The sequence below is a fragment of the Vicia villosa genome, linkage group LG3 (genome assembly GCF_029867415.1).
Source record: "Vicia villosa cultivar HV-30 ecotype Madison, WI linkage group LG3, Vvil1.0, whole genome shotgun sequence".
Lineage (NCBI taxonomy): Eukaryota > Viridiplantae > Streptophyta > Magnoliopsida > Fabales > Fabaceae > Vicia > Vicia villosa.
The window spans coordinates 146,441,635-146,465,953 of NC_081182.1; the positions used below are offsets into that span (position 1 = coordinate 146,441,635).

The following is a 24,319-nucleotide window of genomic DNA, read 5'->3' on the forward strand; positions in this document are numbered from 1 at the left end:
TAACTTGCTCTTTTACATAACCAAATATGTTATCTATGTGCTATCCTTTTTTTTTCCTTTTTGATTATGCTAAAAGATGAGAAATATACTCTCAGGACGAGTAGAGTATACTCACTAAATACTTTACCACCCCTAAAAAATACTTCATCATCATAAAAAATAGGCAAAATACTCTTTTTAGTATCGTATATTAATCTCGAGGTTCATTTTGTTCCCTTAATTTTAAAAAGTTCCATATTGGTCCCATAACTCTTCAAAAGGTGTCATTTTAGTCCTTTTTGTCATATTAGCGACGAAAAAATTGAAAAATTGGTCGCTAAATCGGTCGGTAATATGACAAAAAGGACTAAAATGACACCCTTTGAAGAGTTAAGGGACGAATATGAAACTTTTTAAAATTAAGGGACCAAAATGAACCTCGAGGATAACATATGGGACCAAAAAGGATATTTTGCCTAAAAAATACCACCTCCCTAAAAATGTATTATCATCATAAAAAATAAAAAGAAGGTAGATCTATGTATTTGTAGACATCAAAAGTTCCTATATTGAACACATGTCGCATAGCATGTTGAGGGCAACAATGAACTTTTCTTAGGTAGATTATAGATTAGATATAATTAGTTCATACTTTTTTTTTCTTTAGGGAGTTCATAGGAGTTGAATATTTATCTTAATTATTCTCATCGTCTTATAATTCTAATTATTATACTAATTATACTCCAGATCAATTGGCTGCACCTTGATCATAAAAGTTACAAGTTTTCTACTTTCCCTTTCGAAGGTTCCAAATTCTTCTCCACAATGGCAAGCGTCTCGGTAGCCGCGGAGTGGCAGCTCCTCTACAACCGTTATTACCGTAAGCCCCAACTCTATGAAATACGCTGGAGAAACGTGGACCTCGCCCGCAACAAGGTCGCCGCTGCTCCTTTCGGAGGTCCCCTGGCCGTGATCCGTGATGACTCGAAGATCGTTCAGCTTCACGGCGAATCAGCCCTCCGCAAGCTCCGTATATTTTCCTCCTCCGGCCAATCCCTCGCTGACACCGTCTGGCGTAACCCCGGCGGTCGTCTAATCGGAATGTCGTGGACCGATGACCACACACTCGTGTGCATCGTTCAAGACGGTACGGTTTACCGCTACGATGTTCATGCTAACCTCATCGAACCGAATCTATCGTTAGGTAAAGAGTGTTTTGAAAGCAATGTTGCTGATTGCGCTTTCTGGGGAAACGGCGTCGTTTGTATCACTGAAGCGAATCAGTTGGTCTGCATCGCCGATTTCAAAAACCCTATTGCGGTTAAGCTAGCCGATCCTGGTATAACTGAACCGCCGCGATGTATGGCTGTGATTGAGCCACAGTATACGGTGTCTGGGAACGTTGAGGTTTTGCTTGGAGTTGGTGATGGTGGTGAGGAGGAGGATGCTGTGGTGCTAGCTGTTGAGGAGGATGGCGTGCAGCGTCTTGGTGGCGAGATGCTTCGGGGCCCTTTGCAAAAGATGGTGGTGTCAAGGGATGGCAAGTGGCTTGCGTCATTCACTCATGATGGCCGGCTTCTTGTTACTACGTCGGACTTGACTGGTGTCATCATCGAGAGGGAGTGCGAGGTGCGTGAATTCTGTTTTAAATTGGCTTGGAAATTGAAACGTGATTGTTATTGTGATTTATGTGTTGTTTGGACTATGAACCATTGCAGATTTTGTGGCCTTAGACGAGAGTAGTGATAATTTAAAGTTGAAATTCTGTCTTATAGTTATCTAGTTATTTCGTCAATGAAATAGGCTATGAAACACTTACAAAGACGTGGACACTAGGCATGATATTTTCATTAACTAATAGGTACCAATAATAATTTAAGAAAAAAAGATTGAATGGAATCACATGTATCTGTGTCGTGTTGGTGTCTGACGTCTATATGTGTCGGACACACCTTTAATTGGAAGTGTCGGTGTTACATAGGAAATAAGTTATTTTGGGATTTTGTAGAATTTGAGGGATGTGCTAAAAAGTCTAGATTGGTGAATGCTTAAGAAATGTATTTGTTGGCATGTAGCATACTTTTAAATTTATATCATGTGAATCAGTTGGTTGCTGTTTGTATATGAAGTTGCCATTGTCACCCAATTTTACTTATTGTTATTATGATATGTTATGCTGCTAGTACATCATGTCTCTATGACAAAAGAAAAGGCTGTATCTAAACTTGATAGAGACATCCATAGTTGTTTATGATCTGTACCATAATTGTTTATGATCTATATATGCTCTATTTGCGGTCAGCTCTATTGTTTTCATATGTGCAGTCAGCTCTTCCTCCGGAGCAGATTGCTTGGTGTGGAATGGATGCTGTGCTTCTTTACTGGGATGATAAACTTTTAATGATGGGTCCTGATGGAGAACCAGTTGCCTACCTTTATGATGAACCGATAATTCTTATTCCTGAGTCTGATGGAGTGAGGATATTGTCCAACACTAGTATGGAATTTCTACAACGGGTTCCTGACTCCACAGTTTCAATTTTCACAATTGGCAGTACATCACCTGCAGGTTTGCTGTATGACGCCTTAGATCATTTCGATAGGCGTAGTGCTAAGGTAGAGATTCCATTCCTCTTCTTTTACTGTTGCATGACTGACTTTATCATTTTTTATGTTTCGTAAGTTATAACTGTACATAGAGTTTGAATATCAAGAACTTTGAGGTATCAGCTGAAGTATGTCTTGTTCATAGAAATTTTAGCCTACAAATTTAGGGTATGATTATATTCAGATATCTTCTCATTGCCGACGAGTGAGTTTCTCAAATTGTCATGTACATAAAAATTTTAGCCTACAAACTTAGGGTATGGAGTAGGTAAAGACTGCAGAGTTTGTGTGATTTTGCTTGAAGTGCAGAGACCTTAAAATTAATATTTCTTGTCTGCATAGCTTGGTGATAATTCTCCATAGGCTAAAACTTCTACATTGGTCAATAATTATAATTTTTTTTGTCTTCCATCTTAATAATTTAAAAAAAATAAAATTTTAATAGGGAACTTAACGAGAGTCATTCACTGATAGCCTGCTTCTTACCAAAAATGATTGTATGTTAATTATTTAGGTGTAGCCCTATAATTAATGAATATATAGATTAACAAGATTATTGAGCAACAACGCTTTTATATTTTCATATATTTACACAACAGATTTTTGTTGGAAATTGGAATGTGCATTCAAATTATTATATATTGTAATTTTAAATCTGTAGCATTGTAAACTGATTATGGTTTGATTTTACTTTATAGTAGACAACTTACTTATATGCTCAAATATGTCTTGCTGAACACTGGGCATATTGAACATTACTTTGTATTGACATTATAATATGCCTTTATTGGACTTCTTTAAGAAATAAGGGTTAATAGTAATTCACCCCCCTGTAATGTTAGCGAATTTTGCTTTTCCCCCCTCCCTACCTTTTGGCAACGGTTTTTTCAAAAAAAACTGTTGCCAAAACCTGCCTTTGGCAACGGTGGGGGTAAACCAAAACACGCTCATATTACAGGGGGGTAAACTACTATTAACCCAAGAAATAAACTATGTCTATGACACCCTTTAATAAAGATAAAGATAAATTTGGCTGATTGAGTTTGGCTAATTTATTTTCTCTATTTAAGTTTTACATAATGGAAAATGATGAAGGAAACAAGCTTTTGTGTGTTGTTTACAATATACTTTTGAAATAAAAGTAAGGAAGAAAAAGTGATTTGTTATATGTGGACTTGGTTGATGCGTGAGGTCTTTATTTGCAATTAAATAATGGCATCGTCAAACAGTTCAACTTGTAGATGACTGTCTGATTTTCTTATTATCATTCCCCAGGCAGATGAAAATTTGAGATTGATAAAATCTTCTCTTCCCGAGGCTGTTGAAGCATGTGTTGACGCTGCAGGTCATGAATTTGATGTTTCACGCCAAAAAACTCTTCTAAGGGCTGCCAGTTATGGGCAGGCCTTTTGTAGGTGAGCTTGATTTGGATTTTCAGTTTGATATACTGTCCAAAATGTTTTAAAAATTGTTTTGATGCCTTAATTACACTCTTAGTAGTGAAAGTTTGGCAAACATATTTTCTGATATTCGCTCTCGGTAATGATATCCAGTTGACTTTGGCAGCAATTTTCATCGTGACCGTATCCAAGAAATGTGTAAAATTCTGCGGGTCTTGAATGCAGTGCGCAGCCTTGAGATCGGCATTCCTCTTAGTATTCAACAATATAAGGTTTTAAGGCATACCTGTCTCTTTAGTGCTGATATTGTCTTTGCTGACCTTATACTGAATTTGCTTATTACTATCAGTTGCTTACACCGTCTGTCCTGATTGGTCGACTGATTAATGCTCACCAACATCTGCTTGCATTGCGGATATCGGAATATCTCGGAATGAATCAAGTAAGTGTATGCATGTTGTATATTTTTGCACTTTTTTTCGTAACTGTGTATCACCACCATCTGATCAAATACAAGATTGAGACTTGATTTTCTTGAAATATTCCCCTTTACGGGGAGAAATAAATGCATTAAGTTACCTATCAAGTCATGGATTTCGCTGCCCTATTTTATAAAATCAGATATTCATTAAGACAATGAGAAGATGAAATTAAAGAATTTGGAAGATAATAGGCCCTGCTTAAAACATAAAGGATATACGAACAACAAAGCATGAATGCTACCTAATTCTTTGACTTACGTAAGGAAAAATTCTTTAAAAAGAGAATGTGCTAATACAAAGTAGAAGCTAATTGCCTAATCTTATCACAAAGTAGCTGCTCTTCCAAAGAATAATACTTATTAATGTGAAAAATTCACACACAAACCAAATGCACCAAAGTAAAACATATATTTTATGGTTATGGACGTGTAAAGGTTCATGCTTCTAGTCCTTCTAAGCCTTTCTCCAAAGGGCTGTGCCAGTCTGCCAGACACGTTTTGAATGCCGAGACTTCCTCAGACATGCGCTGAACAAGTGTCAGACACTTTTTAAAGGTGTGCAATTTTAAAAACTAACTATTCTTGGCTTGAACACCTGTTAGACACGTGCCAAGGGACTGAGTCAGCACCTGCTCTTGGTCAAACACTTTTTGAACACCCCCGACTTATATTAGATCTCTTATTGAGATAAATATCAAACTGATGCCTTTTATCATCTCTTTAGGTTTATTATCATAGGATTTACAAGTTGTTGTAGAAGACATGATCCATATTCTTAACTTAGAATTATGTAGGGATTGCATTGTAAATGATTCCTCTTAGTTTGTGTACTCTTTTTTGTGAGGGTCATTATAATTACCATAAATTTGTTTTGAGAAGGTTAATATGTTAATCGTAATTCTTAATTTAGATTTTTCTCATGTTAATTATATATCATAGGCACAAACACATCAATAGAAAATATTTATGCGATGTCTCAATGTTCTATATGGTTGACATTAGCCACGTTTCCTATCGAAATCTGTGTTTCATAGGGTTCAGTACATCCATGGGTATTGGCAAACAATTGATACATATTGTTGGTTGTTCAAATAAATTAACAGGCTACATGAAAACAATGCATGGTATAATGAATTGCTACAATTCAATTGATTGATTGTCTTACTCTCTGTTTTATTAATTACTGATCTCTTCATTTTGTCAGTACATCAGCAATCTTCTTTGAGTATTCTACTAAATTTGAACTTTTTCCTGACTACTTTTATGAAGGAGGTAGTGATAATGCACTGGGCATGTGCTAAGATAACTGCGTCATCGGCAATACCTGATACTACTCTTCTAGAGATTCTGCTTGACAAGGTACCTCTCCCCCACTTCAAACTTTTTTGCAATCTTCCTAGTATATGCAACTACTCTTGAATTGCATTCTTTTACTCTCAGTTAAAACTGTGCAAAGGCATATCCTATGCAGCAGTTGCTGCTCATGCAGACAAAAATGGCCGCCGAAAGTTAGCTGCCTCGCTTGTTGAACATGAACCCCTTTCGTCTAAACAGGTGGAATTCTGGTTTTCCGGTCATTTTGGATATTTTTAGAATTAATGCTGTCTCAATCTTGTCTCCCTCCTCCCCAAGTCACACAATTTGCTGACTGATTTCTGATGGGATATTTTATTACTGTTCTCATTACTTCGTGCTTAGGTTCCTCTCCTGTTGAGCATAGGAGAAGAAGATACAGCCTTGATGAAGGCAACTGAATGTGGTGATACAGACCTAGTTTACCTTACACTTTTTCATATTTGGCAAAAGGTATTAGACTCTGGAAAGTTTTATATTTTAAATGTTGTCAGGTTTGTGATGTATATGGAGTAACACGTGTATCTCATGCACACATTCTTGTTATATGACACAGAGGCAGCCATTGGAGTTTTTTGGAACCATACAGGCCAGACAATTACCGCGTGACTTATTTATAACTTATGCACGGTATGTTCCATTTAACCATTTTTCAAAAGGTAAGACAGTGTGTCATGGTTATGTAATATTAAGGTTCAGTGAATCAGTGCTAACTCGTAAGAAAATGAATAAATGAAACTGCAGATAATAAAAAACGTTTTCTTTTGACCTAATCGCTGGAAGAGTTGTGTATTATGATATAAGTAGAAGTTCAGGAGATCACTGAACAGTATTTTCTTAAGATCAATGCTACCTATACACTTTTGGTTTTGGATACGCCCTTTATAAAAACTGGCTCAATGATAGAAAACATGCTTTATATATGTCCATGTTTTTACTTGCCAGTTTATTTGTAAAAACACTTTAGAAAAAAATGATGTCATTTAATTTACTCATACCTGGAATGACACCTGTCAATGTCATGTGCCAAAGAAATCTCTGTTAATCCATTCTCTGAAATATCTAGAGGGAGTAGCTAGATCATAATACATAAAGTTGTAACAAAAATAGAAAGATCCTCCTAAAACAAAAAATAATACCAAGGTAATTAAAACCGAACCGGATATTAAACCGGTATACTCATGGGTTTGAGGTTTAAAGGTTGGATCGGGCTCGGTCCGAGGTTAGGCCGGTATTATTGAATATATAATTTATATTTTTATATTAAGTAGTAATTCAAAAGTAAATATTTATATTAATACTATTTAAAATTGATAGAACTCATAGTAGAACTATTCATTTCAGTTATAACTGAATTCTGTTATTATAGCAGGTCACCTACTGCTGAACCTGACACATGTCAGTCATTACAAGTGTTTGTAGAGTATAACCTACACATCTCATCTATACTCTAATAAAAATGATAGTACTCACTAAAAATAAAATAAATATAAATTTATTTATTTTTATTGAACTCATGTTTTTTATTATAATATAATATAATAAATAATTTTAATATATTTAATTTCTTACTGTTTCTTTAAACTTTTATATATTATATATTGAATGATAACAGTCCTACGCACTAACGATACATTCAAAATAAGGTTACAATTAAAGTATATTGGGTCAATAATGTTAGGCCCAAAAATTTCATTTGAAAAATAACCCTAACTGATATATTAGTTATTGAAATCATATATCTTCTTAAGTTCTCATATGCGCCGCTCTTCTGTATTCTCATCTGTGCCACACTTTTCTAGCATCTGTCCAACAATTTTCCAGTAAAACGACATAGATAAAGATTGAACAATATTTTCTATGTTTTTTCTATTTTCATGTTGCAGTAGAGCATAAAGTGGAAAAAGATGAAGTAAAACACTATCCAACAATTTAAACCGGTTGAACCGCTTATTTTCCGGTTTTCTGGTTTCTTTCAGATTTTTCAGTTTGAAATCTGGTTTGTATGCATGCCGGTTTTTTAGGATAGTTAGATACTGAGATCGGATATAGGTCCGGTTACCGGTCCGGTCCGGTTTTCATTATATTGAATAATACTGTATATTTCGAGTATTTTTACACAATATTTTAGTGGGTAAGAGGTTTAAGCATGTATATCTTGACAATCTTGGTCTAGAATATATGAAAGAGGTTTAAACATGTATATCTTGAAAATATAACTTTCTTGAATTATTCATTTATTTGTTTATGGTTCCTAATTAGCAAAAATAGTTCATTTTTAGTCCCTAGAAGCATGTATGTTTAGTCCTTCATGAGTATTAAAAATATTTTTTAAAAATAATTGTTAGGATTAAATTTTTATAAAACTCAATAAGGATGAATTTTAAAAATAGCCATACTTTTAGGGATTAAAATATATTTAAACCTATCACATAATTGTAGTTAGAATAATGGAGATTATTTTAGCATTGTTAGGTTAGGATCATTTCCATTAGGTTAGTGGTGCTTTTGGTTTCTGTAATAGGAGACCGATAGATCTTAGTCTCTGCACATTTTTTTGATTCCATCCTGAACATTTAAGATTCTCCCATTTTTAGGGCTCTGTAGAATCTGATATTGTCTAAATGCTGATGTGAAAAATACATGCTGAGGTGTATATTTTATAATAACGTGGCAATTTAATTAGTGATTACTCAATGCTTATAAAATAAAATAACAAAAGACAAAAAAACAAATAAAGAAGAGACAAGATTAGGTTTATCAGTTTTACCTTCCCTCATATTGTATCCCGCCTACTGATCTTACTCATTACCATGTGAGTGTGTGACCCCATCCTTCCCTACTATCTGTGGCCCAATCACTACTCAACCCTTAATCAAGTATCCAAGACCACACTCCCTCGTTATTCCTTCGTTGTGCTACTCATTAATTACCGGTTTCATAAAGTTCAATGTGCGAAAGATTGATTTAGCAGAAGTAACAAAGCTTTGGAAGTTCAATGGTAGGTATGGGAAATTCTATGAGAGAACACGTAAGAGAGAGAAAATGGGAAAAGAACAAAAGGAATTAGTTGTTGCTGCACATGACTAGGGCCAGCTGGCAGCCTCCTAGTGGTGAGAGATTCTAGGATAGTGGAAATAAATGATGGGGAGAATCATTCTTTCTGGCAGGCAGAAATTGAGTGAGTTTTCCACTATTAGGAGAGTATAGGCCTCTCTAAGTGCCTCTCTCGTATTTTCCTTTCTTTCTGCATTTCTTTTTACTGCATTTTCTCCTTGTACTAGCTAGATCCCATATGAACTCTAGCATTTGCGTACAATGAAGCTCAGTTTCCGTATTTCTATTTTCTTCTATTGCTGATTTATTCTTTAGACTCCAAATTGAGCTTATCAATTTGGTATCTAGAGCCTTGGTTGTGCTTGCGCTGTGAATGGTGGTGACGCGAAGAATCATGGAAAATCGTGTTGAGAGCATGGAACAGAGAATGACGCAGTTCGAGGGAACAATAGAACAGATACGGCAGATTGTGACGGAGCAACAGTCAAGACCACAAGTTACAGTGGATCAGATCCGTCAGTTGATACAGGACCAGCCGGGTCGGCGTCGAGGATCCGACGATGATGAAGAAGGAGAAGGGAGCGCGAGGAGCTCTTTGTCACGCGAATCTAGACACAGACACCGCCGACATAGTGGTGGAGAAGGATTTCGCGGCATGGGAAGCAGAAGAAGGCTAGAAATTCCCATTTTCAAAGGGGAGGATGCATATGGCTGGCTCGTTAGGGTCGAACGCTATTTTCAGCTGAACCGAGTAAGGGTGCGTGATAAGTTAGACGCGGTGGTTCTGGCTTTGGAGGATAGAGCGTTGAACTGGTATCAGTGGTGGGAAGAGCAAGCACCCCTGAAGACATGGGAGGAGTTTAAGATAGCTGTTATGAGGAGGTTTCAACCGGGTCTTCTGCATAACCCGATGGGACCCCTGTTGAGCTTGAGGCAAAAAGGAACGGTGGTGGAATATATGGAGAAATTTGAGATGATGGTAGCTCCTTTAAGGAGGGAAGAGAGGATTATGTTGGATTCCATTTTCATGAATGGACTCAAGGAGGAAATCCAAGCAGAGCTCAAGTTACATGAGATACAAAGTTTATCCGACTTGATGGATAGAGCTTTGCTGATTGAAGAGAGGAATGAGGTTTTCAGTAAGAAGAGCAACTCTTGGAGGGATCGAGGGGGACCTTTGAAGATTAGAGACCCAGCTGAAGTGGGGGGAGTTAAGAAGGAAGGGGAAAGAGGCAGTAGTTATGGGGGAGCTGAGAAACAAAAGGGAAGAAGATTAAACCCTGCTGAATTAGAGGAGCGAAGCAAGAAAGGGTTATGCTTTAAGTGTGGTGACAAATGGAATAAAGAACATGTATGCAAGTTCAAGCACATGAGCTTGAAGTTGTGTGAGGACAGTAGTGAAGAGGAAGAAGAGAGCAAAGGAGTCGGAGTCCAAACAGAGGAGGTAGTAGGAGCAGGGAGAGAATTGAAAACTCTGCAGTTATCTATGCACAGTATGCAGGGGCTGACTTCTAATACATCTTTTAAGGTTTGGGTGACTGTACAAGATAGGGAGATGAAGACCTTAATTGACTCAGGGGCAACCAGTAATTTTATTGATGCAAAGCTGGTGAATCAATTGGGACTGAGATTGATGAGCACACCTCCTTATGTGATCGAGATGGGGAATGGAGAAAAAGTGAAATATCAGAACATATGTGAAGGACTGAAATTCCAGGTGCAAGGAGTGGAATTTCACCAACACTTTTTTCTGATGGATTTAGGAGGAATTGACATGGTGTTAGGGATGGATTGGCTGGCTGGTCTAGGAGTGATTGAAGCAAATTTCAAGGATTTATATTTGAAATGGGAGATTGGAGGGCAGAGGTATGTCATACAAGGGGATCCTGCTTTGAGTAACCAACAGGTTTCCATAAAAACTATGATGAAAGCTCTAAGTGATGAGGGAAGAGGGTTCTATGTTCACTCTGTACCTGCTGTACCTGAAGGGGACTGTGCTGAATTAGAAGGTATATTAGGAAGATTTGAGAAGGTCTTCAATCTACCTAAGGGACTGCCTCCTAGGAGGGAACATGATCATGCTATCAGGTTGAAGAATGAAGCTGTTATTCCTAATATACGACCCTATAGATATCCTTTCTTCCAAAAGAATGAGATAGAGAAGATAGTAAAAGAAATGCTGCAAGCCGGAGTGATAAGACACAGCACGAGCCCTTTTTCAAGCCCTGTGCTCTTAGTAAAGAAGAAGGATGGAGGGTGGAGATTTTGTACTGACTATAGAGCACTCAACAAGGCAACTGTACCCAACAAATTTCCAATACCTGTGATTGAAGAGTTATTAGATGAATTAGGGGGTGCAATGGTTTTCTCCAAGCTGGATCTGAAATCTGGATACCACCAGATTAGAATGAAGGAGGAGGATATAGAGAAAACAGCCTTTAGGACTCATGAGGGACACTATGAGTACTTAGTGATGCCCTTTGGATTATCCAATGCTCCATCAACTTTTCAGGCATTGATGAATGAGATACTCAGGCCTTTCCTTAGAAAGTTCTGTTTGGTATTTTTTGATGATATATTGATCTATAGTAAGGATCATGAGGAGCACAAGGACCATCTGACCATTATTTTACAGGTGCTGCAAGACCAACAGCTATATGCCAATAGAAAGAAGTGCTCTTTTGGCCAGAGGGAGATAGAATATCTAGGGCATATTATTTCAGCAGAAGGAGTTTCTGCAGATAAGAAAAAGGTGGAAGATATGGTGAAATGGCCCACACCACACAATGTAAAAGGGTTGAGGGGATTTTTAGGCTTAACCGGTTACTACAGAAAGTTTGTGAAGAATTATGGCAAGATTGCTTGGCCCCTCACCCAATTATTGAAGAAAGATGCATTTAAATGGGACAGTGAGGCTCAAGAGGCTTTTGAAAAGCTGAAGGTAGCCATGACAACTGTGCCTGTACTAGCAATGCCAGATTTTGAAAAAGAATTCATCGTTGAGACTGATGCCTCAGGACAGGGAATAGGGGCTGTGTTAATGCAGGAAGGGAAGCCCATATGTTACATGAGTCAAACACTGTCTAACAGAGCCCAACAGAAATCAGTTTATGAGAGGGAATTGATGGCCGTAGTGATAGCAATACATAAGTGGAGACCTTATCTGCTAGGGAGGCACTTTGTGGTGCACACTGACCAAAAGAGCCTGAAACACATCACCGAACAGAGAATTATTGGGGGAGAGCAGCAAAGATGGTTGTCTAAGTTGATAGGGTTTGATTTTGAAGTTAAATACAAGCCAGGAAAGGAAAATAGGGCTGCTGATTCACTTTCTAGACAGATGCAGTATGCTCATATCACTACTGTACAATGTGAATTTTGGGAGGGATTAGAAGAGGAAATACAGCAAGATGAAAGGCTCAAAGGGGTGGTGCAAGACCTAATCTCTGATCCTACTACTCACAAGAAGTTCCAGCTGAGAAAGGGCAGGTTATATCATGAAGGCAGAGTGGCAATTCCAAGGAACTCACCTAGAATTTCTTGGCTGTTGCAGGAGTTTCATGAAACTGCTATGGGAGGGCATTCTGGTGACCTAAGGACTTATAAGAGAATTGCTAGTGTGGTATGGTGGGAAGGAATGAGAAAGAGGATACAAGAGTATGTCCAAGCTTGTGAGGTTTGTCAAAGGAACAAATATCAGACCTTGACACCAGGAGGATTATTGCAGCCCCTACCTGTCCCTACACAGGTTTGGAGTGACCTATCTATGGATTTCATTGGGGGTTTACCTAAGGCACAAGGGTTAGACACTGTCATGGTAGTGGTGGACAGGTTAACCAAGTATGCACATTTTTTTCCAGTTAGTCACCCTTACACAGCCAAGGGCATTGCTGAAGTGTTTCTGCAGCAGGTCATTAGGTTACATGGGTTCCCAAGGTCTATAGTTTCTGACAGAGATAAGGTTTTCCTCAGTAGTTTTTGGTCTGAATTATTCAAGCTGGCAGGGACCAAATTACGCTATAGCAGTGCTTATCACCCCCAGTCTGATGGCCAGACAGAGGTGGTTAATCGTTGTCTAGAGACTTATCTCAGGTGTGTGACTGGGCTTAGACCAAAGCAGTGGCCAAAGTGGTTGGCATGGGCTGAATATTGGTACAATACTAATTACCATGCTTCGTTGAAGACCACTCCATTTGAGGCTTTGTATGGGAGAACCCCTCCAGTGCTGATCAGAGGAGATATTCCTGGATCTGCTGTGGATGAAGTTAATAAACTAACTACGGAAAGAAACTTGATGATTAAGGAACTGCAGGAGCAGCTGTTGAAAGCCCAGGACAGAATGAGACAGCAAGCTAATAAGCATAGGAGGGAGCTTACTTATGAGGTGGGGGATATGGTATACTTAAAGATCCAGCCTTATAAGATGAAAAAGTTAGCTAAGAGGCTCAATCAGAAACTCAGCCCCAGGTATTATGGACCTTATGAAGTGATCCAAAGAGTGGGGGCTGTAGCTTATAAGCTCAAGCTGCCAGAAGATACAAGAGTACACCCTGTGTTCCATGTATCTTTGCTGAAAAAAGCTGTTGTGCCAACTGCAGAACCTCAGCCATTGCCTAAATGTATCAATGAGGACTGGTACTTAGAACCGGCACCAGAGAAAGGCATGGATTTCAGGAAAGGTGAGCAAGGAAATTGGGAAGTGTTGGTCAAATGGAGGGATTTGCCAGAATTTGAAAATTCTTGGGAGTCAGCAGAGAAATTGCAAGCTGAATTTCCATCCTTCTTCCTTGAGGTCAAGAAAGTTTTTGAAGGGGAGGGAATTGGTAGGTATGGGAAATTCTATGAGAGAACACGTAAGAGAGAGAAAATGGGAAAAGAACAAAAGGAATTAGTTGTTGCTGCACATGACTAGGGCCAGCTGGCAGCCTCCTAGTGGTGAGAGATTCTAGGATAGTGGAAATAAATGATGGGGAGAATCATTCTTTCTGGCAGGCAGAAATTGAGTGAGTTTTCCACTATTAGGAGAGTATAGGCCTCTCTAAGTGCCTCTCTCGTATTTTCCTTTCTTTCTGCATTTCTTTTTACTGCATTTTCTCCTTGTACTAGCTAGATCCCATATGAACTCTAGCATTTGCGTACAATGAAGCTCAGTTTCCGTATTTCTATTTTCTTCTATTGCTGATTTATTCTTTAGACTCCAAATTGAGCTTATCATTCAACCACTGGTATAGTAGGTGAAGTATATGATGGTGTGGTTTGTTAGTGGATGCAGAAGCTGCAAAGAAATTATGATTGAAAGATGTTACAGACAGATTCTTTGGCAATTGGATCGCCTGTTGGAATCATGGGTTACATATTTCTTAACGTGGGTGATGAAATAGGCGGTGTTACGCGTGGACTATTAATTGTGTAACTTCCTCCCTCTTTGTGATCTTGTTGTATGTTGTGAGAAGCGTTTTTTAATAGCTTCAAGCGCCTGCACAACTTGAGAAATTGTTTCCTTGGAGTTTTTCAAGTTGGTTTAAATTATGTCTTTCTGGGTTTGGATATAGGGTAGTGGGAGGCATGTCTTTAAATATTAAAATTAGAGGGAGAGATTGGTGAAATGAAATGGTTACAATATAATTTCGATCCCATTTATTAATCTATGTCCATGTTTTTTTCCTTTTTTAAATAATAAAAATAGAATCACATGATTTGAAGTTTCCAACATGTTTTATTGAGAAATAATATGATGCAGCCATTGATTAATATATCTAATTTTCAGGTGCTATAAACATGAATTTTTGAAGGACTTCTTCTTATCAACAGGGCAAATTCAAGTATGTTATGTTTGCAATAAATTGCATAAAATATGCATGACTTCTGATTTGGAATATTATATATGAGGAAAATGTCTAGTTTATATCATCGGTTGCATTTCCTTGAAGGGGATGGTTTTACACGAAATACCGATAACCTCTCATTCAATCTCAAAAAAAAGTTTGCGATGCGGAATGGACAATTTATCTACTCACATGTCATCTGACTATTTATCATCACATTATACCTTTTTTTTTTCTATTTTTCTTTTCCTTTTCTTCCTATTATAGTTTTTACTTTAAGCTTGGCATTAGTCTAAAAGTGTCTCCATCTTGCAGTTTTCAATAATTTACCTGTTACAACACTGTCAGAAAGTTTATAATCATACTTATGTTTTTCCAGCACCAGTTATGCTAAATTTAAATATTGCTAATAATCAAATTCTTATATGCTCAACTGCAACTTTTCATGCTTTCCATTACTGGAATTTATTATGATGTTAATGCATACAGGATGTGGCATTTCTTCTTTGGAAAGAATCATGGGAACTTGAAAAAAATCCCATGGCAAGCAAGGGATCTCCACTTCATGGTCCTCGAATAAAACTTATTGAGAAGGCACATAATCTTTTTGTCGAAACCAAGGAACATACCTTTGAATCAAAGGCAGCTGAGGAGCATGCAAAACTTTTAAGGTGTGAGTGATCATCAGTTTTTTTTTCACATTGCTAGACTTTAGAATAAATCTTGAATGATTTAAATTGTCAGGCTTTTGATGTGCTTTAATGTTCATATATTTATCAATAAATGATTATTCATATATTTCTGCAGAAACATTTAGACTGTGTTACTAGCTGTTAAATAAATTTATAAATCCTTGTTGACTAAATATTCATGTCTTCGGTCAAGGGATGTTTATGCCTCTGTTGCTACTGCAGACTCCAGCATGAACTTGAAGTGACTACAAAGCAGGCCATTTTTGTGGATTCTAGTATAAGTGATACAATCCGAACTTGTATTGTCTTGGGCAATCATCGAGCTGCACTAAAAGTGAAAACAGAATTTAAGGTTGGTAGCTCTTAAGTTGAACTTTGATTGTGGTTCTTTAAAGAGATAGAATGACTCATTTCATGCCTTTGAATGAATGATTTGTGTAAAAGATGATAAAACAACATGAAATGAACAAAACACGACCTCTTTTTATGACCTCTACTTCATGTAAATCAGTTCCTGAGCAAACAATTTTGTGGTTCTATTTCCACAGGTGTCTGAGAAGAGATGGTATTGGCTAAAGGTTTTTGCTTTGGCCACAATCAAGGACTGGGCTGCTTTAGAAAAATTTTCGAAGGAGAAAAAACCTCCAATAGGTAAGGTTTCATACTGCTAGTGTATTTGATGCATGTAGTAGTGTATACAACTGTTATTAGTTGTATTTGGTTGTTATAACTGCTTAGACAGTTATATATAGTTAGAAAATAACCATTCAATGTATGCTTTTGTTGAATAAATAAAACACTCTTTCCTTATCCCTACTTTCTATTCTCTCTCTCTCTTTCTCAATATTCTCCCTCAATCCCCTATCATTGGTATCTAGAGCCTGTCGACCTCGGCCACATCCTTCATGGCAGAAGCGACGCGAATGCAGAACGCCATTCGTGAGGCGGAGGAACGCATAATGGCGGCGGTGGAGCCATGTATCACGAGGCAAATTCGTGAATTGGAGAATCGTTTCGAAATTCAATTCACCAATGTGCAAGAAGCCATGCGCGGAATTGGATTGCAAATGGCGGAGTTAACGGCGTCGCGTCGCCATGGTGGTACTGGTGACGGAGCAACTCGACCAGCAACGCGATTAACGCGTTTGGATTTTCCAAAATTCACTCGCGACGATGTCGAATCTTGGATTGCGAAATGTGAACGTTTTTTTTTGTTGGACGGAACGCAAGAAGGGGACAAGGTCTCCGTTGCGAGCATCGCTCTTGATGATAATTCTTTTCGTTGGTTCCAAAGTCTAGAACAGGGATCGAATGGCCGATTGACATGGCAAAATTTCACTGAGGCATTGAAGATGCGATTTAGCCTCGAGTTCGATTCACCTATGGAAGAACTCAAGAAACTGGTGCAGACTGGTTCCTTGGAGGCATATCAGGAAATGTTTGACAATCTTGTGGGTAGAACAGCTTTGACGGAATCTCAAAAGCTCCAATGCTATTTAGGAGGCCTTCAACAGGAACTGTGTAATGGTGTGAAGATGTTCGCTCCGCGTACGGTGTTGGAAGCCACTCGTATGGCAAAGTTGCAAGAACGAAGCTTGGATTTGTTACAGAAACGGTTGGGGCCTGCAAACCGAACACAAAGTTCTTGGAGTGAGAAAAAGAATACAGTTTCTAACACCTTTGACAAGAAAGTGATGACTCAGGAGAAGAAAGGGATTGTCGACGGTTCTCAGAAGAGCATTTTGGGAAAGCCGACATATACGTTTCAGAAGAAGCTTTCTCCTAAAGAAATGGATGAACATAGGGCTCAAAACTTGTGTTTTTTCTGTCATGACAAATTCTTTCCTGGACATGATTGTCCTCAGAGGAAGAAAATGCAAGTGTTCCTTATGGAGGTTGGGGAGGAAAACCAAGTGGAGTCAATTGAAGTTGATTCTGTTTCTGAGGAAGTGTCTAATGATCCTACTCAAGGTGTTGATCCCACTGTTTCACTTAATGCCATTCAGGGAGACTCTTCTCATCCTATGATGAGATTGATAGGATGGATGGGCAAAAAGAGAGTTCATGTACTCATAGATACAGGCAGCACTCATAATTTCATCAACCAGAAATTATGTAAAGAGGGGCTCAATATTCTACAACCCATGCATCTCTTGCGGATAACTGTAGCTGATGGTGGCCTTATACAAGGTGCGGGACGGTGTGAAGGCATCCGGTTAAAGCTTCAAGGGTATGATTTTCTCACTGATGCTATTGCAATACCATTGTCCAGTTGTGATATTATATTGGGCATGCAATGGTTACGGCAATGGGGAGTCATCCACTGGGATTTTACCAATATGGCTATGGAATTTTCTATGAATGGTATGCATGTGAAGTTGCAGGCTGTTAAAGAAATTAAAAGTAGGATAGTCCCAGCTGCTAAATTGCATCAGTTAATGGTTGAAGATAGCTTCTGTTATATGCTACAGTTGCTACCTTGTTCCACAGAGACAATGTGCTGTTCAGTGACCACTGAGGAGCTAGAGGATCCGGTGATGAGGGTCCATAGAGAATCTGTTCTACATGAGTTCCAAGAGGTCTTTGATACACCTACTCAACTGCCACCCTTTAGGGGTATTCATGATCATCAAATTGTGCTAAAGGAGGGTTCTAACCCCGTTAGTTTAAGACCTTATAGATATCCACCAGCTCAGAAGGATGTCATTGATGGCATGGTTAAAGAGCTCTTGGATTTGGGAGTAATTCAACCAAGCTCTTCACCTTTTGCTTCTCCAGTTGTGTTAGTTAAAAAGAAAGACGGGAGTTGGCGAATGTGTGTGGATTATAGGCGGTTGAACGACATGACAGTGAAGGCTAAATTCCCAATTCCCTTGGTGGAGGATTTATTGGATGAATTAGGTGGGGCAGTGGTGTTTTCTAAATTGGATCTTAGGGCTGGATATCATCAAATAAGGATGAAAACGGAGGACGTACCAAAGACAGCATTTCAAACTCATGGGGGGCAGTATGAATATGTGGTGATGCCTTTCGGCTTGTCCAACGCACCAGCTACTTTTCAAGGAACAATGAACACTATTTTTTCTGGTTTATTGAGAAAATGTGTTCTTATTTTCTTTGATGACATACTAGTGTATAGCCCATCTTTGGAGGCACATGTGGCTCATCTTCGACACGTGTTTCAGATCCTCAAAGCTCACACCTTCTATGTTAAGAGAAGTAAGTGCGCATTCTTCACGACACGGATCGAATACTTGGGTCATTTCATTACACCTACGGGAGTTACTACTGACCCAATTAAAGTTCAAGCTGTGAGAGATTGGCCGGCGCCTCAAACAGTTAAGCAATTGAGGGGCTTTCTAGGATTGACGGGTTACTACAGGCGGTTCATTAAAGGTTACAGCATCATTGCTTCTCCTCTTACTGATTTACTCAAGCGGGATTCGTTCCATTGGACACAAGAGACACACAACGCCTTCACTACGTTGAAAGATGCTTTGAGTAATTCTCCGGTGTTGGCCATCCCTAATATGCAAAAGTCATTTGTGGTTGAAACAGATGCTTCGGGCACGGGAATTGGTGCTGTGTTAATGCAGGACAGGCACCCTGTGGCTTTTATTAGCAAGGTTTTGTCTCCTAAAAACAGGCTGTTGTCAGTTTATGACAGGGAATTATTAGCATTGATTCATGCAGTGTCTAAGTGGCACCAATATCTTTCCCTGAACACATTTACAATTCTTACTGACCAACATAGTTTGAAATACCTATTGGAGCAACGTTTATCTACTCCAGCCCAATATAGATGGGTCACTAAACTCATGGGTCTTTCTTATAAAATTTTGTATAAGAAGGGTAAGGATAATGTAGCTGCAGATGCCTTGTCGAGAGCTTCGCATGGGGAAGTTTTACAGTTGAACGTCTCTTCTATTTCTTCAGAGTTATGGGACTCTCTCCTTAAAAGCTATGAACAAGATTCAGCGTTGCATGACCTCAGGCTGCAGGTTCTCGCTAACCCAACCTTGCATCCCCATTTTTCTGTTTTGGACAATTTATTGTATAGGAAACACAAGCTGGTCATTCCTAATGATGGACAAGTGCGATTGGTGATTCTACAATGGCTTCATTCTTCACACCAAGGAGGCCATTCGGGCATCAGGGCTTCTATAGCAAGGATCAAGAGCATGTTTTATTGGAAGGGCCTTGCCAAAGATGTCACAAAGTTCATTCAGCAATGTGAGACTTGCCTTAGATGCAAGTATGAACCTAGAGCTGTTGCTGGTTTACTTCAGCCCCTGCTAGTTCCAGAGGGAGTGTGGCAAAGTATAGCCATGGACTTCATTGAAAAGCTTCCTAAATCTCATGGTAAAGACACAATTTGGGTAGTTATTGATCGGCTGAGCAAATATGCCCATTTTATTCCTCTTGCTCACCCTTTTACTGCATCAAAATTGGCTGAAGTTTTCATTTCTGAAATTTACAAGTTACATGGTGCACCTGCCAACATTGTGAGTGACCGAGATCCCTTGTTTACAAGTAAATTTTGGGGTTCTTTCCTTGGTCAATTGGGCATTTCCCAGAGCTTAACAACAGCCTACCACCCTCAATCGGATGGTCAAAGTGAAGTCTTGAACCGCTGCTTAGAACATTACTTGAGGGCTATGACATGGCAGCGGCCTAAAGAATGGGTCAATTGGTTACCTTTGGCTGAGTGGTGGTACAATACCACTTATCATTCTGCTATTCAAGCTACCCCTTATGAGATCGTGTATGGTCAAGCACCTCCTCTGCATCTTCCTTATTGCCCTCAAAGTACCAAGGTGGATGCGGTAGATCGAAGTTTCGTTGTAAGGGAGGAAATGATCCAGAAATTACAAGGTAACTTGGTTCGGGCTCAAGCACGTATGAAGCGGCAGGCTGATAAACATCGCAGTGATCGGGAATTCAAGGAAGGAGATTGGGTTTTCCTAAAGTTACAGCCCTATAGACAATCTTCTGATCAATATCGTGCTTCCGAAAAGCTTTCTCCTCGGTTTTATGGTCCTTATCAGGTGCTACATAGAGTGGGAAAAGTTGCATACACCTTGATTCTCCCAGCTAATTCGCGGATCCATCCTACGTTCCATGTATCTCTCTTGAAACCGTGTCCTGATGCAAACATTCCCGTGGTTGCACTTCCTGAAGAGTGGGGAAGTTTGGATGATCCTAAGGAACCATTTAAGATTTTGAAGAGGCGCTCGATTCAGAGACATAATAGGGCAGTTACTGAGGTTTTGGTTCAGTGGAAAGGGGAGGCGATGGAAGAGGCTACTTGGGAGCTACTATACAAAATCAAGCTACAGTTTCCCTATTTTGATGTTACAGCTTTTCCTTGAGGACAAGGAAGATTTCAAGGGGAGGGATATGATGCATGTAGTAGTGTATACAACTGTTATTAGTTGTATTTGGTTGTTATAACTGCTTAGACAGTTATATATAGTTAGAAAATAACCATTCAATGTATGCTTTTGTTGAATAAATAAAACACTCTTTCCTTATCCCTACTTTCTATTCTCTCTCTCTCTTTCTCAATATTCTCCCTCAATCCCCTATCAGTATTTTTAGGGGTATTCGGAAGGAAGTCATTCAATTTCAAACGAAATCCTTCCTTTTAAATCTTATTTAACTCCAATGTGAGCACTAGTTTGTCAAATTGATAGGCTTTAATTTAATGGCTTGGTTATAAGTACTGGTCATTGTTTTGGGTGGATATCTTATACTCGCAAAGTTATTATATGTTGCTACAAAACATTCTCCATTCATACAATTTAAAAATGAAAACACATTGACCGTTAGTTACATTAAGAAAAATTTATTTCAATGATTTGGTCATCCAAGCATATTATAGATTGATATAAAATAAAATGCAAAAAATATCAAAAACTCCAGCTTCAGGCCAAGTTCCTGTAGTTTTGGGGACATTTTGTGGTGTTTTGTCCAGCCAATTTTCAATGGGTTTTGTGGATAATATTCAAATTGATTTAAGATATTGGCTAAACAATTGGATTTGTTTGGGTGGTAAACATACAAAATCTGATATTTAAGAAATTGCACTATTGTTTATGAGAAGAAATCATAGAATTGTGACATTGTTTTTTCCCATAACTTATAACCCCACTAATAATATTTTTACACATCATTAACTCGTGCACTGCATTAGCATAGGTCCCTGCTCTATAAGTTTCTTACTTTAGGATCTCCACATGGCTCTGTATATTGGTTTTAGAAGGCTGCTTCATCTGTATAGATTTGATTTCCAACTGTTTTTATGTTGTATCTCAAATTAGTTTTTGTACTTAATTCGAAGTATGATGATTTTCAAATAAGAGTTGCAGTGCTTTTTTAATTAAGAATTCCAGCATATACTTTGCAATTTTGAATATCGGCAGAAGAGAATACTAACGAGTTCCCTTAGGGCATTGGTTGAGAAAATATAAGTAGAAAGTATTGAAAATATAAGAATGATTTTAGGTTTAATGCTTAGTCTATTAAATGCTCTTTAAGCTATATCTTATAGGCACTATTTAGCAAGACTCCGATGAGTAATGAAACTGATGCAGATCTGAAATATTGGTTCATTCTTCCAATGTTCATTACGAAGTAGAAGTAGTAGTTGTAGTCGTTGTTTCCCTTTTTTTTCTTGACTATGTTTGCTTCCTTTTTATTATATTGACGACCAGTACCTACATGTTCTGGCATCCATAGGTTATAGGCCATTTGTGGAGGCATGCATCGAGGCAGATGAAAAAGGAGAAGCTATTAAATATATCCCCAAACTTGCAGACCCTCGAGAAAAAGCTGAGGTATTTTAAGCTTTGTCTCAAATCTCAATTGATGTATTTGTTATTTTTTAAAGTTTTTGAGAATTATAAGATTGAAAGGCTTATAATAACCAACCAATAACCTTCTCTATTATTGTTTTTTTTCTTCATGTTTTTAATTGAACTAGTTACTTCTCAGATGGATTTGGCTACCTCACCTTAGAGGAAAAGATACACTAGGTTTGAATAAATATTGTATGCAGTGATCATAATCTCAGCCATTGATTATGGCTAAACTTCCTCACTTTTTTTCCATATTAAATGAAAAATTCTCTATTAAGAAGACAAATCTTTGATAAATAGTCATGTCTCTCCAGTAATGACGACAATATTGCAGAAACTCCAGCCCAGTACTAAAAAAAAAACACAGCTCAAGGAATAATAAGTTCTCATAAAAAAGAAAAAAATAATCAAACACTTGTTATTCATATTAAGCACTAAAGGATTATCATTATAAATATTATTGGTACTGCCTATATTCGACCCTGCACCTTTGATCATGATTATCATTATACTTATCCCATCAATACTTTTAGCATTACTGCTTCTCTGATGTAGGAATTTATTGACGGTTAAACAATGTTCTTTTTGGGGCTGGGCATGGGATGTTTTAATTTATTTACGTATACTTTTGCTCATGTGTAGTGTGGACATTACAGTTTTATATCTTCCTTATTTTGGACAGTCATATGCTCGAATTGGCATGGCCAAGGAAGCTGCGGATGCTGCTTCACAGGCAAAAGATGGCGAATTGCTTGGTCGTTTGAAATTGACGTTTGCGCAAAATGCAGGAGGTTCATCAATATTTGATACTCTTCGAGATCGATTGTCTTTCCAAGGTGCTTCATGAGTTTTTTTCCTGGGTTTTCTGCCTCCCTAAACAGTTTTCCTATTTATTTTCCTTCAATTGGAACAGTTGTGTATATTGTGATAAAAGTGTATTTTATTTGGAGGCTAATGTTGTCAATGTTGTACTTTACGTATTCCCCTTACATAAAGAAAGAGGGATTCACTTTTTTGTGTTTATATTGCTTGATTTTGTCGTTAGTGCATCTGTAGTACAGTTTGTTAATGAGTAATGATCACAGATGCATTTACTTTGAGAAATGTATGTAACACTACACCGTATCATAATGCGGTTTTGTATTTTTAAAATATTTATTTTTTATTTTCGTTTGTTCTGACACACAAACTATCACAAGGACATTGTATTTGAATACGGTGTACATACATTGTGTTAAATCTTGGTATACACATAGCAACTCTTATTTACTTTTTGTATTGATGATTGCAAATTTTTATTGTGATTCCTCTTGTTTGGTCGTTTCAAACTGTCGCATGTTTATATTAGGTAAATACTAACGAGTGCTCTCAGGGTAATGGTTAAAAATTTTAAAATAATAACTTTAAAATAGAAATGCTAATCTGTGTATTTAATACCTTGGAATTGAAATATTAAAATTTCTATAAAATATTTTTTTTTTAGGAATGTTTAACTATTGTCTTGAGGGCACTGGTTAGCAAGACCCTATATATATATATATATATATATATATATATATATATATATATATATATATATATATATATATATATATATATATATATATATATATATATATATTATTGTGAAGATGTATTGTTTTTATAAAACAGTTATACTCAACTTTTTGGAGAGTATTTTATTCTGAGCTGTGTTTTTAAATAAAAAATCATGTAGAAAAGCTATAAAAAAAGGGAGTATTTTATTATATTCTTTTTAAAACTGACGAACTGGTTATTTTTGTGAAGTAAATTGGTAGGTGTGTGGGGACACTTTGTCCACTTTATTAACTTTTAAAAGGTGAATTTCAACTATTAAGCTACTACACTATTTTTTAAATACTTTTTATTCCAAAAAAATAAATTCGCTTTTCAATTACTTATTTTTTTTTCAACCAATGAGTAGTTTGTTAGAATAGGTTTGTTTTAAAAATTAAAATTAATTTTAAAAATATTATTTTTAAGAATATTATTATTGAAAACTTTATTCTTATTTACGTGTGTTTGTTGAGTAATCTCATAAGAA

General features: G+C 37.6%; 1 protein-coding gene across 2 annotated transcripts; it reads left to right on the forward strand.

The window, feature by feature from the left end:
• The first annotated feature begins 538 nt into the window (after positions 1-538).
• LOC131662489 (protein VACUOLELESS1-like) lies at positions 539-23,358 on the forward strand. 2 transcript variants are annotated; one of them, XM_058932282.1, is made up of 16 exons: positions 539-598; positions 727-1,608; positions 2,305-2,595; positions 3,862-4,001; positions 4,153-4,258; positions 4,336-4,428; positions 5,737-5,826; positions 5,908-6,021; positions 6,166-6,273; positions 6,377-6,450; positions 14,645-14,699; positions 15,192-15,373; positions 15,617-15,746; positions 15,943-16,045; positions 22,136-22,233; positions 22,937-23,358. In XM_058932282.1, exons 2-16 carry the CDS (start codon positions 805-807, stop codon positions 23,099-23,101), a joined length of 2,553 nt encoding a protein of 850 aa, XP_058788265.1. In that variant the 5' UTR covers positions 539-598; positions 727-804; the 3' UTR covers positions 23,102-23,358. The 2 variants fall into 2 exon arrangements, with proteins under 2 accessions (XP_058788265.1, XP_058788264.1); XM_058932281.1 differs by lacking the exon at positions 539-598 and having other exon boundaries at positions 648-1,608.
• Positions 23,359-24,319: the final 961 nt, after the last annotated feature.